The sequence below is a fragment of the Physella acuta genome, unplaced genomic scaffold (assembly GCF_028476545.2).
Source record: "Physella acuta isolate Inbredline_101_S28 unplaced genomic scaffold, ASM2847654v3 ptg000781l, whole genome shotgun sequence".
NCBI classification, from domain to species: Eukaryota; Metazoa; Mollusca; class Gastropoda; family Physidae; genus Physella; species Physella acuta.
In genome coordinates, this window is record NW_026732299.1 from 457,501 (window position 1) to 476,226 (window position 18,726).

The following is an 18,726-nucleotide window of genomic DNA, read 5'->3' on the forward strand; positions in this document are numbered from 1 at the left end:
TGTATATATGTGTATATATGTGTATATATGTGTATATATGTGTATATATGTGTATATATGTGTATATATGTGTATATATGTGTATATATGTGTATATATGTGTATATATATGTGTATATATGTGTATATATGTGTATATATGTGTATATATGTGTATATATGTGTATATATGTGTATATATGTGTATATATATGTATATATGTGTATATATATGTGTATATATATGTAAATATATGTATATATATGTATATATATGTATATATATGTATATATATGTATATATATGTATATATATGTATATATATGTATATATATGTATATATATGTATATATATGTATATATGTGTATATATGTATATATATGTATGTGTGTGTGTGTATATATATATATATATATATATATATATATATATATATATATATATATATATATATATATATATATATATATATATATATGTATATATACATGTGTGGCCTTATATCCATTATATGGATGAAAATTTTAAAACGATATTTTCAGAAAAGTAAAAGTACTTTAAAACCACTCAATAACTTACCTTCCCACCCACTCACCACCAAGATCCCAAAAGTCTTTAGTGCCATCTGCAGCTGTCAGCTGTCTAGTTAATGTGCGACCTCCTATTCTATCTGTAATATAAACAAATGTATTAATGTAGGCTTACATAATATATATTTGCACATTGTATAAGGGGTAAGCCATTAATGATATCACACTATGACTATTAGGTTAATAGGGTGAGGGGTCTCTTACTTTTGTAAAAAAAAAAAAAATCTTTTTAAGAGTAAAATACCCCCACCCCCCTTTTTCCTTATATGTGTGTGACTGTGTGACGTTTATTGATGTACCATTAGCGGCATTAGCCCTAGTGAGCGTTGAGTCAAGGTGGAAAAGAGGGTTGGGGTTAGGATTAGCATTGACATTGACATTAGCCAGCAATATGTGTTGCCGACCCCTGAGCTAGACCATTAAATTAAAATTTGGTCTCAAATTAATCAGTAAGTGATATGGTTTGTAATGATATATTTAATATTATAAGTGACAGAAAATTTTAATTACAAAATTTAATAAGAAAATCTAGATTCTACTACTAGAATTGTCTAGGTCTAGATCTACTATTAAATCACGCCTCATCTAGTCTAGATCTAGATTCTAGATCTAACTAACAGTAACTAACTAGTAACTAGTAAATTCTAAAATCATCCCACTCTGATTACTCTGAATTTTAAAACATGAATATAGTCTATAGACGTCTAGATCTAGATTAGTAGAAAATCTAATACTAACCTTTAGCTTCAACTACAGCTAACCTGAGGCCTCTGTCTTTTTTATTGAGGTAATACGCTGCAGATAAACCTGATAGTCCTGCCCCAATAATAACAACATCACATTCGAAAGATTCCATGTTGATGCAACTTGAACAGCAGGTTGACCTCAAACAAAGGTCCAATAACCGGTGATGAGACAAAATTGTTACAAATTCATTACACTGCTGGCGGCTGTAATATTAGTATTAGATTCTAGATCTATATCTAATTTGCTACATTTATGTATTAATTTTATATGTAGGCCCTAATAATTGTTTTACATTTTAGCCTATCTTAAAAAAAACGTATTAGGCCTAATTAGAAATATGATTGAAAATAATGTATTAATTAGATACATAGGTCTATTAATAATAACTAATTGATATTCATGAAGGTATTTTTACAACTAATATTCCAATTTATTTTATAATATAAATCTGCATGGGCTAATATAATCGTTGAAAATCGATTCAGGCGCGTCCGCCATTCCATGTATAAACCGATTCAGGGGCCGTAACTGGCGCCCCTGCGGTGTTGTAACCGGTGGCTCCCGATAACACCCAGACCCACCGACGCATTTTGCTACCGGGCTTCGCTGATCTACCCCACCATCAGAGTTTTTTCCAGGCATCTCTTCGGTGGGGCGAAGCCCCCCCCCCCCCGAAAAAAAATTCTACCGCCCCCCCCCCCCCCCGAACGAAATGAAATTTATATAATTTATATAGAAAATATACACTTTTAACAGTGTCCGCCCCCCCCCCCCCCCCCGAAAATTTCAAGTGCCCCCCCCCCGGAGAAAAAAGTCTGGAAGAAACACTGCCCACTATTACGGAGGATAATTAACATACAGCATGGGCTGTAGTGTGGACAAACCCGCTCTCCAACAACTATGATCCAAGAAATCTTGAATCTTGCGCGTCAAAACAGCCAGTGACAAACAGCACCGATAAGAGCCCCGTCAAAAAGGCAATAAGCGAAAATAGACCCCGTAATATAGACTGGCGACAAATATGCTCCCGTCTTTAATCCTCCAACAAAGAGACACCCATCATTTAGGTTCCCGACAAAAGGAGCTCCCGAGAAATAGGCTCCAGACAAAACGGCTCCCGTCATTACGACTCATGTCAAATAGGCTCCCATCCTTTTTACCCGTCATTACAATTCCCGTAGAATTTTCTGTATCTTGGCGAAATAGCCTCATTATCCTTGCCATTAGGACCCATTCATCAATACTCTTTAGAGTTAACTTAGCCAACACCTTTAAATAATATACAGCGTCTGCGGAGCTCTTTTTCGACAGGCCTTCTATTTATATCAATTTATCTAGTTTAAAAAATAGATTAAACAAAATTAAAGAAAAATTCTAATTGTGTCTGAAAATTATTTACTTTTAGTCGTTTAGCACTCATTACTTCCCTTGTTAATTTTGGAAAACACAATGACTTCCCTTTAAAAAACACAAGGGGGGGGGGTTACTTTTTATTACTTTGTTTTGGTGTTGGGAAAAAATAATTTCATAATTAGCGTAGGTTGATCTAGTGCAATGTGGTAAATAAAACACAAATATTTTAAATTCTGCCTTTTATTTATTTTATATACAGAACAGAGCGTACTGTTTACTAAATAGTATTTGTAATCAGCTACAGTTACAGGCCGCACCAAAATGTCCTCTATGTTTACTTCTATCTTTCCGTTTGCGGATAAGCTTGGGGGTATTATAGTCGTTCACTAAATTGAACCAGGCGCGTCCGCCGGCGCCCGGGGAGGGTTCGATTTGGCGCCCTGTGCTATAATGTTAGCGCTATGGTGCATAATTTCGTTTTTAAACAGTGCGATAGATTATGGATAAGAAAGTTTACTATAGTCTTTAACTAAATAAAATCTGGGCGTGCAAAAGACTATGAATAATTTACTAAGCTGAAACAGGCGGTTCTGACGGCGCCCCAGCATTGTGCGATTTGGCGCCCCGGGATAGACTGTGAGCACTTTGCGTTTATGTTTGCGTTTTCTTTGGGTTTGGTTTTGCGTTTGTTTTCGTTTGCTTTTAAGTTTGTGCTTGCTTTGTGTTTGTGTGTTTTTTTTTCGTTTGCATTTATAATTGCGTTTGTGTTGTTTGCGTTTTTTTAAAAATGTTTTGGTTTTGTTTTGTTGTGGTTAGGGTTAATTCGAAAAGTAATATATCTCCTAAACCCGGGTAGATCTATATGCTGATTACTAAGCACACATGTCATGGTCCTTTACAGATAGATTTTTCACAAGGGCCAGTGCAGGGCCTGGCCGGCTAGTATATATATATATATATATATATATATATATATATATATATATATATATATATATATATATATATATATATATACACACACATTTGCTGTTAAAAGCTCGATTTGTATATGAATGGCTATTGGTTCATGAAATAGGTTTTAAAAGGCAGTTAACAGAGGATGTGGTGGCAGTGGAGGTAGGAACTACATGTGGTTAATGGATAGGACAAAATGGTAACATATCTGCCAATAGTAATCATATTATTTATTTGTCTGGAGCCAATAAGTCAGGAGTAATTTTGCCGTGAACCCATTTGTCTGGAGCCAATACGTCGTCAGGCGATTTTTCGTGAGTCCATTTGTCAAAGCTTTTATGTCACAAATCAATTTGACGAGGACTAAAAATTCGTGGTTATTTTGTCTGGATTATTTTGATGTCAGGGACGTTTTAATGGGGCCGTTGTGTCGGGGCCGTTCTGGTGGTGCTTTGTTAACATTTAAATAACTCCATTTTAGGTCACACATCTAAAAATACACGATTAGTATTTGTAAGCATTGATGAACACCTCTTAAAATAATGCGTCATCCCGCAGCAACGCACGGAGCGGGTACGCTAGTTTTATATAAAAATGAAAGTAAGTGTGTCTTTGGGTCTGTTTTCATGCATTACTACGCCTTTCATCCTATCGCCATATAACATTTGTAAGCTATAATAGGGCCTAGTGAGAATATGCTTGGGAAGTTTCTGCGTCCAGAGTTCCCCAGCGACTATCTTAACATGTGTTGATTGGGCGTCTAGCACTTGGGGTTAGAGGTAGGCCTACTATTTGATTCAACTGTCAAACTGCACCAGTCGCACCCGCGATCACATAGTTTCCCCCGAGAGCACTAGATTTCTTTATGGCGCATACGTTTGTACCGTTCACACAGGGGCTACCATAATCCTTGACTAAATCGAATCAGGCGCGTCATGGCAGTCCCAAAGACAGTTATGCCGCTGTGCGCCTCCACGTTTCCTTCGGCCTAACCTGTTTTCTTTTTCCTTGATGCGTCCAGCTTAACGCCATTCGTGCGATTTCGCCGGATAAATTCTTAAGAAGTGCCCTTCTTCATTTTTTTTATTATTTCGGAAGCAAGAAAGCGTTTGGGATGGTCTCACACATTCAAGTGATAAAATAATCCAATCAGTTTTTCTTCCAGACTTTTTTCTCCGAGAGGACTAAAAATAGTAAAATTTCCGGGGAACGGACGTTGCTAAAAGTATATATTTTCTACATTTATTCATTTTTATTCCTATTTCATTTTCATACAGGGGTGGTGTTTGCCATGAAGAGGTGCCTAAAAGAAACGGTGCAAAATCCTGGATATGACTGTGAGAGGACAAATAAAATTAAAAGCTTATCTCTTTGTGTCTACTGAGAATTACAAGAGAATGTGGTCACGCAGTTAATCACAACTCCAGTTATCAAATGCATGCAGCATAAATCTTTGTTTCTTGTTTTAATAATTAGAAATCAAACAATATGATTCATGAAATTGTCTTTTTTTTTAAAGAATTTATTTTGAATTAAAGATGTGTTGCATGTAAAGTGCAAGCATTAGGTTAGCATTGAAATTTTATTTTAAAATATAAAATCGTTAGATATACTAATAGTATATATAAATTCAACAGTAGTTAATCTTGCTATTTAAAATCTAAAAAGTTAGTAATATAAATTTAGCTTGATCATGATTATGAAACGCAATAAAGTAATAGATCTATATAAAAATATAAGCCTATGCTTAATTTAGTGTGCTAACTCACAGAAAAAAGTAGGCACAAAGTATAAAGGAATTATCAAAACATAATTTTGTTCACAAACGTATAAGCATAAAGTAGACAACAGCTATTTTAATTTACAAACATAATAAGACAATTTTCTTAATAAAAATCTTACAATGAATCCAGTAATATAATTAGTGTATAATAAATAAAAAATAAAGATTCCTTTTGATCAATTGATATTTTAGACCATCACAGAGAAAAACAAAGATTGAAGGCACACATTTGTATGTTTACATAATTTCTTTGAAAACAACATTTTGAAAACTATTATGAACTCCACAAACAATAATGATATTGCACTTTCATAACTAGTTATATATTTTATTTTATTTTTAAGTTAAAAAATATCAAACACATTATTTAAACATTAGGTCCTACTGTCAAAAAAACTTTAATATTTTCAGGAAAGCACTTTAGTTCAGACAACATGCTTGGCAACAAAGGATTTTCTTGAAAATTCAATTCTAAAATGTTAGGCAGGTTCTTTAATTCCTTGATGTCCACTTCTACAAAAGAAAATAAATAACATTAATAATGAAGAATATTTAAATATTTAAAAAAACAACAGCCTAAAGCTTGTAGTTTTCTTGAAATCTGTAAACCAGGTCATTAAGATTATTTAGATTTTAAAGAGCAATAAAATTCCCATACAAAAACAATGAAAGGCAGTTATAGATACCTGTGATTAAGTTTTTTTCTGCATTTAATGTTTTTAGACTTCCCATCTTGTAAACAACTGATGGTAGAGTTGTAAATTCATTTTGAGATATGTCAAGAGTTTCAAGGACTTCAAACTGCAGCATCTCATCTGGTAAAGTACCAAGATGATTGCTGTTTATGTAAAGTTCTAAAAAAAAAGTATAGGTTAAATTAAGAAAACAATCCAGAATTAATCATCATAATAATAGTTACACTATTCTGTCTGTCTGTCTGTTGGGAACGTGATAGAGAAACACAAGGAAAGTAAAAACTTTCACAGTTAAACGAAAAGCAAAAATTCCCATGACTTGCACGCCGCATGGAACATATTGGAAGATTTCAAATTGAAATGAAATATGTACAGTTCTAAAGCCAGAAAACCACACAATAAAATAATATAATTGATTCTAGAGCAAACATAGAATTAAAAATCCAATGCTGAAAAAATACACAGTAATAAATGATTTCATCTGTACTTGATAATACAGACACTAACATTACCGCCTAATTCTTTCTTCTTCTTCGTTCTTAATTCTAGTGTTGGAAGGGATCCTTCTCCAACACAATTAAGTATACGTTTCAACTGGTTATGCGCCATTGACTCCGATTTCAGCCTGCTTTTCTTTTTGGATTTGCTTCCATAGCCTTTGTCCAACCAAGAACAAACTACAAGGCAGCAGTTGTTTGATTTTGGAGTTGTCTCTCCTAGAAGAGTGGCTGTCCCCAGCTAATGAGCCTCATCTGCCCGAGGGTTCGAACTTAAGAATTTTTGGTTTAGGAACCATGAGCTTACGGACTCTACCATGCAACCCCCTAATTTATTTGTCTGATCTTAAAAGTGGTCTGCATGTAGAGTTTCTTTCAGGCATCTCTTTCAGGTATGGGGAGGGGGCTCACCCCTGCAAAGAACGTCTAACATCCCCCCACCACCACCAAATAAGATACAATTTATATGGAAAATGTATACTTTTACCACAGTCAGTGTTACCAGTGTTTCTTTCAGACTATTTTTGAGGGTTTGGGTGTGGACGCTGGTAAAGTATACTTTCTATATAAATTCTATTTCGTTATTGGGGCAGTAGACATTCTTCAGGGGCTCCACCCACCGCTCCTCCCCAAAGAGTTGTCTGAAAGAAACTCTGAATGGGAGTTTTGTCAAGTTTGAGCTTAGGTGCAAGGTTTAGGAGTATGAATACGACTATGTTTAGTATGAATGTGCAGTAACTACGTGTAGATCAAGGTTAATAAAGCTGGTTAACATGCCAATTCTGGATAAATGTTAAATTTAAAGTGGAGGTGTTGATTTTGGTTTAGAGAAAAAGACAACACTTTCAACCAAGCGCCCATTGTATATCTAGTTTATCTAGTTTAAAATATTTGGGCAAATAAAAAGATAAATTAACTTAAAATTAGAACATGTATGTTTTATCTGCAGGTGATTTATCATATCAACTCAACTTTATACTTATACCCTAAATGGTTTTATTGTGCATTTAAATTATATATACAATTTACTAGACTTTTAACTAGACACAAACTTGTTCAAGAGGTGGAAGATAGGTAGGCCCCTATTTTGAGGCAGCACTTTGTACATGCTTCCTATTTCACCCATTGGCTGATTTCACTGTCTACTTGACACTACTTAGTACTTAACAGCTATTGTTTCATCTAATTAGAGTATCTAGAATCTAGTAAAATATGATATGATTGACCCAAGTCAGAAGCAAAAAAGTATATTAAATCTACTTACTACTTTGTCTTAAATTTGTATCTTATTTTGTTGAAACAGGAAAAGCTTTAACATTTTGATTAGCACTTGTTTCTGACAGCAATTTTGGTTCTCCTATTACTTACCTTTAAGACAAGGAAAATTGGTTATAAATTTGGCAGGGATTCTTTTTAAAAGGTTCTGTGCTAAGATGCATGATTCAATCTCTGTATGATTCATTAAGAAATACACAGCATCTGGAATTTGTGTCATCTCACATTGCGATAAATCTGTCAGTAAAAATATGAAAAAGTAAATAGCCTTATGACTTATAAGTTATTTTCCTACCCTGCATTAAACGTTTAGAAATCTATATTAGATATAAAATTAAACCTGCTTTTGTATTGTAATTACTACTACTAATTAATTAAACTTTAAAATAAGATACAGTGCTGTAGGGTCCTAAATAAATTTTAGCTAAATAATTTGGAGAATATTTTTAATTGGGCTTAATTATATTAATTATAAGTTTTTAAAAATATTATTTAAGTGGTTTTTTTAAACTACAACACTAAAATAATTATAAAATTAGCCTAGCCCTAGCTAGTAGCTAGATCTAGATTAAGTTCATAATTTTATTTTACCAAGAATTTTATTCTCATTTTCTTTTGCTTCATTGCATCTATTCACAACTCGGGCAACCTCTCTTCCAGCCATCTCTATATAGCCTAGTATATATTATTAGATCTATATTTATTCAACAGCCTGCAATAGTTTTTTAGTTGGAATATGAATTAATATTTAAAATTTAATGGGTAAAACGGTGAAAACCTTAATTTAGCGACCTTAGTTTAGCGTCGGTTATTAATTTATTATTCCGGTATGGTATAGCAGTAAAAAACAATGTCAAAATTTGTCACACAGTTCCGGAATCCACCGGAATTACAGTAAACCATACTTTATTTGGCGTCATCTTTAATTTTTTAATACAGAACGTGGTAAAACCTTAGTTTAGCGTCGGTTATTATTCCAGAATGTAAAAAAAAACAGTAAAACAATGGCAAAGTCTGTCACACAGTTCCGGTATCCACCGGAAGTACTGTAAACCATACTTTGTTTGGCATCATCTTTTATTTTTAATACAGAACGTTTAAAATTTGTATAGATTTATTTTAATTGCGTGTTAAATACTGCTTTATTACTTAATATTTATATAACTAGTTATTTTTAAGTGTTTCAGCTAAATATTTCTGCTACTAAACACTGTTTAACAGGGTTAGTACGCAGTCTGGAAAAAGTCTTGAATTTAGACAAATTAATTCCAGACCTTAAAAAGTCTGGACGGGTCTACACTGTGGTATGACGTTTTTCGCTGGGTATCGAAGAAGAAACCTGATTTTAGAGTTACTACGTCATTGGGGGAGGGGGGGGGGGGAGAGTGTAAGACATGTTTTTGTTGTTGTTGCTTGACTGACCGTGAAAACGTTTAGGGCTAGACTAACCCGCCCCTCATAGTAACTCAGGTCACTGATATCTAAACTTGTATGAACTCACCGTGACCCCAAGTACGTAGATGGTGCTGTTTGGCTAGGTGAGGGGGGAACAAAAGTTACGGTACAGTTCATGATATGACGTATTAGACTGGGCTACTGTGACCTCACAGTGACCCCTCCACCGTCTCTTGTTGTGTTGTGTGTGGGGGGGGGGGGGGATACTGGTAGTTTTTAATAGCAGACAAAAGTTTCTCAGCTATAAGCACAAATAATGGTGTGGTTACAAAGGTATTGTTTCATTTTCAAAATAGTGAACCCTGTTTCTAGTCACTTTTACTCTTTTTGTAATCATTTTTTAATTTTTGTGATCATTTTTACTATTTTCGTAATCTAGATTTTTTTACTTGACCTAGCAGCTAGCTAGATCTAGATTAGATCTAATTAATTTATGGTCACAAATCCGCTGCAAGCCAAAAAACATTAAATTATTACATTTGACGTCATTATTTATATTTATATTACTATTTTTTTTTATTTTTAGATCTACTAATTTTAATCTACTATTATATTTATTCTTGTTTTCTTTTGTCAATTAAAATTAAAAAATTGTAACAATTTACTGCAATCGACTTTTAATTTATTTATATTTCAATGGTCAAATAAACCATGGTTTACCGTAACTCTAGTTACCGAAACTCAACAAACATTACCCGATAATTTCCAACGCTATACTAATGTTTTACCACATTAATTACTACACTCGACTTTATTAATAATATTTAGATTTACTAATTGTTGCTAATTTTCTGTCAATAAAACATTAAATTACTTAATTTAATATGCACTTGACTTTATTTTTATTTCAACGGTCAAATAAACTATGGTTTACAGTAACGAATGTTACCAAAACTTAACAAACATAAACTCATAAACCTTACCAGATTATTTCCAACGCTAGATATCTATATATCGTGAGTACCATTTTACGTATTGCTAGTTTAAGTTATTAAAGTGTTTCTGCTAAATATTTCTGTTACTATATCTAGATCTAGATATCTAGACCTAAACATTGTTTAACATGGTTCGTACGCAGTCTAGGAAAAGTCTGGAATTTAGAAAATTGAATTTCAGACTTTAAAAAAGTCTGGACGGGTCTACGCTGTGGTATGACGCTTTTCGCTGGATCGCAGAAGAAACCTGATTGCTTATTTACTACATCATTGGGGGGGGGGGGGGGGGGGGGGGCAAAAGTTACAGTACAGTTCATGCTATGACGTAGGTAAAATCACGATATAGCGTCGGAAATTATTGGGTAATGTTCGTTGAGTTTCGGTAACATTCGTTACTGTAAATCATAGTTTATTTGACCGGTGAAATAATAATTAAAGTCAAGTACATTAAATTAATGTTTTAACTTAATTTACAGTTTAATTGACAGAAAATTAATAACAGATAGAAAATCTAAATATTATTAATAAAATCGAGTGTAGTAATTAATTTTTTTTAAGAAACAGAAAAAACCTGCAGAAGATTTGCGACAGCCAGCTCTAGTTCTGTTAGTAAATAATAAGACGATTAGATTAACTAAAGAAAGTAGTAAGAATAACTGGAATAATGTTTAGTAGCAGCAATAATTAGCACATACACTTAAAATAATTAGAAATACAAAATAATTAGCAAAACAGTATTTAAAATGCAACTAAAATCAATCCTTGCACATTTTTAAACATTATGTATTAAAAATAATATGGCGGCAAATAAATGATGGTTTACAGTATTTTCGGTGGTTTCCGGAACGGCTCGACAGACTACGCCATGGTTTTACTGTTTTTTACTGCTGTACAGTTCCGGAATAATAACCGACGCTATATCGTGATTTTACCATGACGTATTAGACTGGTCTACTGTGACCTCACAGTAACCTCTCCATCGTCTCTTGCAGTGTGGGGAATGGGGTACCGGTAGTTTTTAATAGCAGACAAAAAGCTTTAAAAGTTTATTAATATTATTACCCTCAGGCATCAGAGAAACAAGGGGGAAATCAGTACCACTGATCTGCTTCTAAATTTAACTAAACTCTAAACTCAGTGCAGTATCAGATACACACTGTACTGTAATTAGTAAATTAGTAAATTACAACTAGATCTAGTAAATTAGCCTAAAGCCTTCAACAACAAAAGTATCAACTACTTTTAAAATTTAACTATACTATAAGAAGCAGATTCTAGATTTTTTTCTGGAGCCCTTACCCTTGATGATGATATATTATTCAATTATCTATATATTTTTTAAAAAATATCAGAAAATATACTCATGTTAAAGTTTTTTCATTAGTTACATCTACTCCACATATTACTAGCTTCAGGCAAATTTATGTAATCTACCTAAAAACGATAAATTATCTTGTAATGTCTTATATACTTATTAAATTATCACTATTACTATCAGTGTTTCTTCCAGGAATCTCTTCAGGGGGGGGGGGGGGGGGGGGGAAGAGAGGCTCTGCCCCTCAAAGATAGTCTATCCCCCCCCCCCGAACAAAATGGACTTTATATAAAAAAACATATAAAGAGAAAAAAGTTTGGAAGAAACACTGATTACTATTAAATTTGACTAGGCAGGCCTATAAATTAATTATAACACAACCATTATTATATACTTTATCTAGGCCTAATAATATTATACAGACAAATTATAGCCTAAATATTACAAAATAATAATATTTAGGCCTTTTTATATATATACTAGCAGCATACCCGTGCTCCGCCTGGGTGAATCTTTTTAAAATATACCAACTTGGGAACAGAACAAAACTAAACACAAACTCAAAAGAAAACACAATGCAAACACAACAAAAACACAAAAAATAACACAAAAACAAAAGAAAACACAAACACAACACAAACCCAGTGCAAACTCAAATGCAAAAAAAAACACAAACGATAACGACAATGCATAACATAAAAACAACTTATATGCAAACATAAACACATAGCGCTCAGTCTAGCGAGGGGCGTTAAATTGCACCCGGCCAGGGTGCTGGCGGAACTGCCTGATTTAACTTAGTAAACGACTATAACACCCCAACTGATCCATAAAATAAACAAAAGGCAATATTTAAAATATTTGTATTTTACCTACCACAGTGCATTTTTTCAATCCATGATAATTATAATTTTCTAACAATAATGTCCTCTTGCACGTCTGCAGAATTTGCATTCACATTTTTTTAATTAGCGTGAGTTTAATTTTCTTTTTAAATTACCTCCCTTGGCAAAATTATAAAAGATTTTAATCAATTAGTTTTTTACCCTACTGTTATTAAAATGTATCAGATTTTTCTATTAATCTAATCGAAAGTATTATTTGACATTGATCCGTTTAATATGTTTTAGCAATGTGCGTGTATTTAATATTTTATTCACATTATGCGAAAGAGTAAAATAACATAGCGATGACGGACTGACACACTACCGCCAGCGTCATGTTATATATATTGTATATATATATATATATATATATATATATATATATATATATATATATATATATATATATATAAATATAAATATATATATATAAATATATATATATATATATATATATAAATATATATATATAAATATATATATAAATATATATATATATATATATATATATATATATATATATATATATATATATATATATATATATATATATATATATATATATAAATATAAATTAATTTAAACCTGGCTTAGGGCAGTGAGTTATCAGTTAGGGTATCTGATTTAAGTATATTTTAGTTGTGCACACCCAGTTGGCACGTTATAAAACCCCCATTTTTTATAAATTAAATGACCTAGTAGTTAGCCTACTTAATTAGAATTTTTTCCCATCTTGAAATTAAGAACAGTCTACTAATTAGCATTGCAGGCTTAACAAACTTTTTGTTCAGCGAAAATGAAAAAGTTATATACCAGTCTATGGTTCCCAAAAACAAGGTCCCCACTTTTTTTAGTTTTTAAATAATCTCTAATATTAATTTATATGTAAAAATTATTGAAAAAAAATCTTCAGATTGTATTGTATAAATAATTTATCACTCTTCCTCTGTTCACTTTATTTCAGATACAGAGAACTTTTTAATAAAGTGATGTAACTAGCAACTGACTTTAAAACCATGAGTAAACGCAAGATAGAAACGGACAATCCTAATTCTGATTTCTGTGACTTTTTGATGGGTATGTTTTGGTCACCATATGTTTTATTTGTTTGAATTGTTTGGAATATTCTTTGTGGGTGAAAGTTAAAAGTGATTAATCATTTAAAAAGTATTCTTATTTTCAGGATAAAGGGATAAATAACAATTTATCATTAGGTTTTTTATTAAGCAGTTTTAAATTTATAACATTAATTGATTAAGCTTACTTTTTTATAATTAAATAATAAATACAATAAAAAGTTTATTTAATAACATAAATGCTACAAAAACTATTTCAACTGACATGAAATTTTATTAAATTTATACAATCAGAATTGGCAAATTATGAAAAAAATGTCACAAGGGCTATTCATAAATACAATGTGTATCGTAAAGCTGCTGGTGTTCTTGCTAAACATCCTGTGAGAATACAAAGTGGAGCAGAAGCAAAAAAGCTTGTATGTAAATACATTTTATTTATATTCACTATTATTTTTTCTTGAGAAATAATTTTTTTTAAAATTTCTTTTTAAACTTTACCTTCAATAATAATTTTGTTGGTTAGTTATATTAAAAGTTATTGAACTTAAACAGGATGGTATAGGCGAAAAAATATCTAAAAAAATTGATGAGTTCATCAATACAGGAAAGCTTAAAAAACTAGAAAAGGTAAGGTTATAGTTTTATTGTCATTTTACTTAGTAATTGATTAATGTAGGCATTTTGCTAAAAGGCTGTGCTACAAAAAAGTTAGGTGGCTAATGTTCCTCTCTCTATCCTTCCATCCTTATTGAGTACACTCCTGACAAGGTTTCTGTAGTAAATAAGATTTTTAAAAATTGAACTTGTAGATCTATATAGGCCTTTTTAATAAAACGTGCTTAAGGAAGAGCTTGCTTTTACATTCTTGCTTGCAGATCAGAGCAGATGATAGCAATATGGCAATAAATGAACTTACCAAAGTAACAGGCATAGGGTATGTAAATCCCCTTTAATTTTTTTTTATCATAGCTTGCAGTTTTAAAAACTCATTGTTTAAATTATTGTTATTTTATATCCCAATACATGCTACACATGTATATGCTCTACACAAGCTACACATGTATATGCTCTATACACAAGCTACACATGTATATGCTCTATACACATGTATATGCTCTATACACAAGCTACACATGTATATGCTCTATACACAAGCTACACATGTATATGCTCTATCATACACACAGTATATGCTCTATACACAAGCTACACATGTATATGCTCTATACACATGTATATGTTCCATACACAAGCTACACATGTATACACAGTATATGCTCTAAATAAAAGCTACACATGTGTATGCTCTATACACATGTATATGCTCTATACATAAAACAAGCAGTTGTGTGTGTTTATTTATTTCTGGTTTTAAAAATTGCAGACCAGCAGCTGCTCAGAAATTTGTGTCGGAAGGAATCTTGTCAATAGCAGGTAATGTTTCTCACACTATATTGAATGATATTTCAAATATTACTGCTACTGTTTAATAAGCAGCAGCTCATGTTAGGGAAAGAAGGCAGATTGGCACTTTATTCATTGATTCATATGCCTTGGTCATAGAAACAGATGAACACCATTTCAGTACAACTATTTCTCATCTTGCTCAAAAGGGTAACTTTATTAAGAAATGACACATAATTGGAAAGAATGTTGATACTATTTACACAGTTGTAAAATCATAAAATATGAAACTAACTGTTTCATTGTTTTGTGAATGACATAAAATACAACTTCGGCTACAATTGTTTCTCATAACGGCATGATAATTTTAAAACTTTCCCAGATTTGAAACAACATACTGATAAGCTGAATCATCATCAAAAGATTGGGCTAAAGTAAGAGTCAAAAAGCATTACAATTAAAATAATTTTATAAATTGAAATTTTAACTTAGCTTTTATTTGAAATAGTCATAGTTAAAAGTTAATTGAAGTGAGATCCCTGTAATTATTTCCCTAGACATTTTGAAGACTTTGAAAAAAGAATTCCAAGAGAAGAAATGATAAAAATACAGGTAGAATTTGTTTTTTTTAATTATTTTGAATGTTTACATTTAAAAAAAAAACAATTAGGAATAATATTTGAAAGCTAGTAAACAAGTTATATTATTTAACTGATATTTGATAATTAAGTAATTCTAAATAAACTATCCCTGTATCGTATGGACAATGGATTGTTTTATTTTGTCATTAATAGCTTCAATTTTTTTCTAGAAATGTATGATTTATTAGCTAAAATAGATGAATTGAAGAAACAGTTCTTAAAGATCATAAATTTCTGCAGGACAAAGTCACTGAAATTATACTTAGTATTGATAAAGATTATCAAGTCAAAGTGTGTGGAAGTTTCAGACGAGGTGAGACAAATGCAATTTTTTAATTATTTATTTTGATTTTGTAATAAAGAATATAATTTATATAATTTAATAATTTATAAACATAATAAAAATGCCATAATTTAAAATATTTAAATGTACACTTTTATTTATCTATGCTAAGGTGCTGAGAGTAGTGGAGATATTGATTTTCTTCTAACCCATCCTAAATTCACTTCTACTTCAGAAAAAATGGTAGGAATAGAATTTTATCTCTTATTTCAAAATTCCTGTATAATAAACAAAAAAACTGATTAAACAAGTATTTCATATTTTGACTTCTTTATTTATTTGATATTTTATAGCAGCACATATACTTCTTTGCCTTTTTCACCTCCCAGTTGAGAATAGGTTATTTACAACATCCTCCCATGCTTTTCGTTCCTTTGCTATTTTTTTTCTTTCCAACTTTTCCCAACAATTTTCATGTCTTTTTAAATATTGCAAAGCCAGGTGTTTTTAGCTCACCCTCTTTTTCTTGATCCTTGTCTAGTAATGACTTGTTGCAGCTCTCCTTAATGTATGGCCTATCCAAATCAAAGCACAAAATCTAATTACTTAAGATATAATTAGGTTTTTGACTGAGACTGTTTGGTCAATAATTTTTCAGCCTCATCTTCTGCACAATGTCATTAAAAAGCTGGAAGAAGCAGAACTTATCACAGATACTTTATCTCACGGGGACACAAAATTTATGGTAATGTTTATTTTTTTAAGTTTATTTACTAAAGCTTTTCATATATTTCTTAAAGCACTAGATTTTGTGGTGTAACTTTCATTACAGTTTTAATAAAAATAAATAAAGAAGTTGACTTAATGAAATTTATTCTTTACAAATACAAATATTTTAACACTGTTGCCTTTGAATTAATCTTTTTTTTTCTTCAATGTTTAACTGCAAATATTGAAATAACTCATGCAACAAAAAAAAAACAAATTTTAAAATAAATTCAATTGTAGGTTAGAAAATCATAGACATTGCTTTACTGTTTATCTAAATGAACAGAACAACATTAAAATCACAATTAATGTCTGCAAAAATATGAAAAATGTTTTTAAAGTTTGACTACAATGTACAGGGAGTCTGTCGATTGTCTAAAGATAAAGATGGGAAGGAGTATCCTTTTCGAAGACTTGATTTGAGGTTTGTTTAATCATTCTGCTATTTTAACATGTTATTTTTAATAAAGAAAAGGACTAAAAGATTTGGTTTAGGTAGTTCAGAAGCAGGTAACTGTTAACTGAAACAATTAGTGAAGAAGAAATATGCACTATTGTTTTTTTGGCATTACTTCACTTCATTACATGTGGAACAACAAATTTTCAAAAGAACTTTTTTATTTTTCTAAGTCAGTTAATCAAAGGTATTTTTTAAGCAGTTTATTAATCTTGTTTGCTGTTCATTCAGTAATGACTATTTTTAATAGTGGTCAGATTTAAAATTTTGACAAACCAGTGTATTAAAATTTTTAAGAAAAGTCCTGCCAAATATTTCCAACCCTCTCCTTCGCTGAGCCTCGCGGTATGACCTCAATCTGACCAGTTTTGCATAGGCTCTTCCTAACCTAGATTCTAGATCGTGACGTAAACGATAGCCGAGGGCTAAATTTAGCATCGTTTTTCGGGTATCTCCGTTTACGAACGAGTGGTCTGTTGTCTCCCGATCGGTGATGTCCGTAAAGAAAAAAATTGGAATGTGGCCTAAATCATTAAAATTCTGGTCGCGCATGGAAATTATCTCGATTATAATTAAACCTACATCTAGAACTAATATTTTTTCTTCAAGAAAATAAGCCTTAGGTTTAAATAAAAAAAAGAATAGCCTGAACTATGCGAGCGTTGGTTTCTATTTATTTAAATTAAATTTTCTCGGTGTGGGTTAAACACAAAAGGGCGAAACGTAGCTGCGGAATTACGGTTACTTGTGTAGTTACTTGTGAAATTGTTAAAAAAAAAACAACTTAATTCTGTTGTTCCGCGATATGAACTAACTTAAAACTTACACGATATTTCTTTACGTCATCATGTATATCATAGGTGGGGACATTGGGGTCGTCCATAAATGACGTCACACTCGTAGGGGGAGGGGGGATCCGTAATCGTGTGACGGTGTGTGATGAGGGGATGGGGGGGGGGGGGGGTCAGATCGTGTGACATCACACTTTTGCATTATTAAAAAGCAATGTTAGAAAACGAATTTTAGCATTTTAGAAAACTGTTTTAATAAATTGTAAAAGGAATTGATTAAAATACTCTATTTTGACAGAGTTCAGACAAGATTTTGGGAAAAAATCCTATTTTAAGAAAAATTGAACTGCAATCAAGGGGGGGGGGGGGTGTGGGAGGGGTTATAGGCTGAGGTGTGATGTCATTTTAGAGGGCGGGGCCTGGCTTTTTGTGATGTGTGACGGAGGGGGGGGGGGGAGAGGTAATAATCTTTTAAAAAGCGTGAGGTCATTTATGACATTAAGCAGGATAATTTCTACAAGCATAGCTAGGTTTTTTTTTTTGTTTCTATATGTGTGCAGAGTCCTTTTTAAAGGAATATGTGTGCAGAGTCCTTTTTAAAGGACTATCAGACAAACGAACCAATGCTTCCTTTTATGTATAATGACCTGATTCTGATTATCACTTGACATTGACAAGTCATTCAATCGAAGTTGGGTTTGTTGCTGACTCTCTAATAAAGTCACTAGAAAAAATAAAAAAAGCAAGTGAGCTTCAAATTCTCAATTTCAAATCTGATTGTAAGAAAACTTTGATAGGATTTTCATCAAATTTTTTGTTGAAATCTCCATTACTTT

The 18,726-nt window shown here is 31.9% G+C and overlaps 2 protein-coding genes and 1 pseudogene across 6 annotated transcripts; 1 reads left to right on the forward strand and 2 right to left on the reverse strand.

The window, feature by feature from the left end:
• The window catches only part of LOC131950840 (putative flavin-containing monoamine oxidase A), an 11,146-nt pseudogene extending 9,696 nt beyond the window's left edge, over nt 1-1,450 (reverse strand).
• A 3,681-nt stretch (nt 1,451-5,131) lies between these two features.
• LOC131950820 (leucine-rich repeat-containing protein 20) lies at nt 5,132-10,279 on the reverse strand. 5 transcript variants are annotated; one of them, XM_059313030.1, is made up of 4 exons: nt 10,257-10,279; nt 7,972-8,115; nt 6,098-6,265; nt 5,132-5,924 (listed from the first exon to the last, which is right to left on the reverse strand). In XM_059313030.1, exons 2-4 carry the CDS (start codon nt 8,096-8,098, stop codon nt 5,779-5,781), a joined length of 441 nt encoding a protein of 146 aa, XP_059169013.1. In that variant the 5' UTR covers nt 8,099-8,115; nt 10,257-10,279; the 3' UTR covers nt 5,132-5,778. The 5 variants fall into 5 exon arrangements, with proteins under 5 accessions (XP_059169013.1, XP_059169012.1, XP_059169011.1 ...); XM_059313029.1 differs by lacking the exon at nt 10,257-10,279 and adding an exon at nt 8,671-8,706; XM_059313028.1 differs by lacking the exon at nt 10,257-10,279 and adding an exon at nt 8,657-8,706.
• Nucleotides 10,280-10,936: 657 nt separating this feature from the next.
• On the forward strand, nt 10,937-17,076 carry LOC131950807 (DNA polymerase beta). The gene is made up of 12 exons (XM_059313007.1): nt 10,937-11,273; nt 13,432-13,544; nt 13,838-13,962; nt 14,099-14,173; nt 14,422-14,480; nt 14,931-14,980; nt 15,333-15,384; nt 15,508-15,562; nt 15,832-15,904; nt 16,047-16,117; nt 16,533-16,619; nt 17,002-17,076. The coding sequence occupies exons 2-12, from the start codon at nt 13,484-13,486 to the stop codon at nt 17,074-17,076; spliced, it is 783 nt and encodes a 260-aa protein (XP_059168990.1). The 5' UTR covers nt 10,937-11,273; nt 13,432-13,483.
• The last annotated feature ends 1,650 nt before the right edge of the window (nt 17,077-18,726 follow it).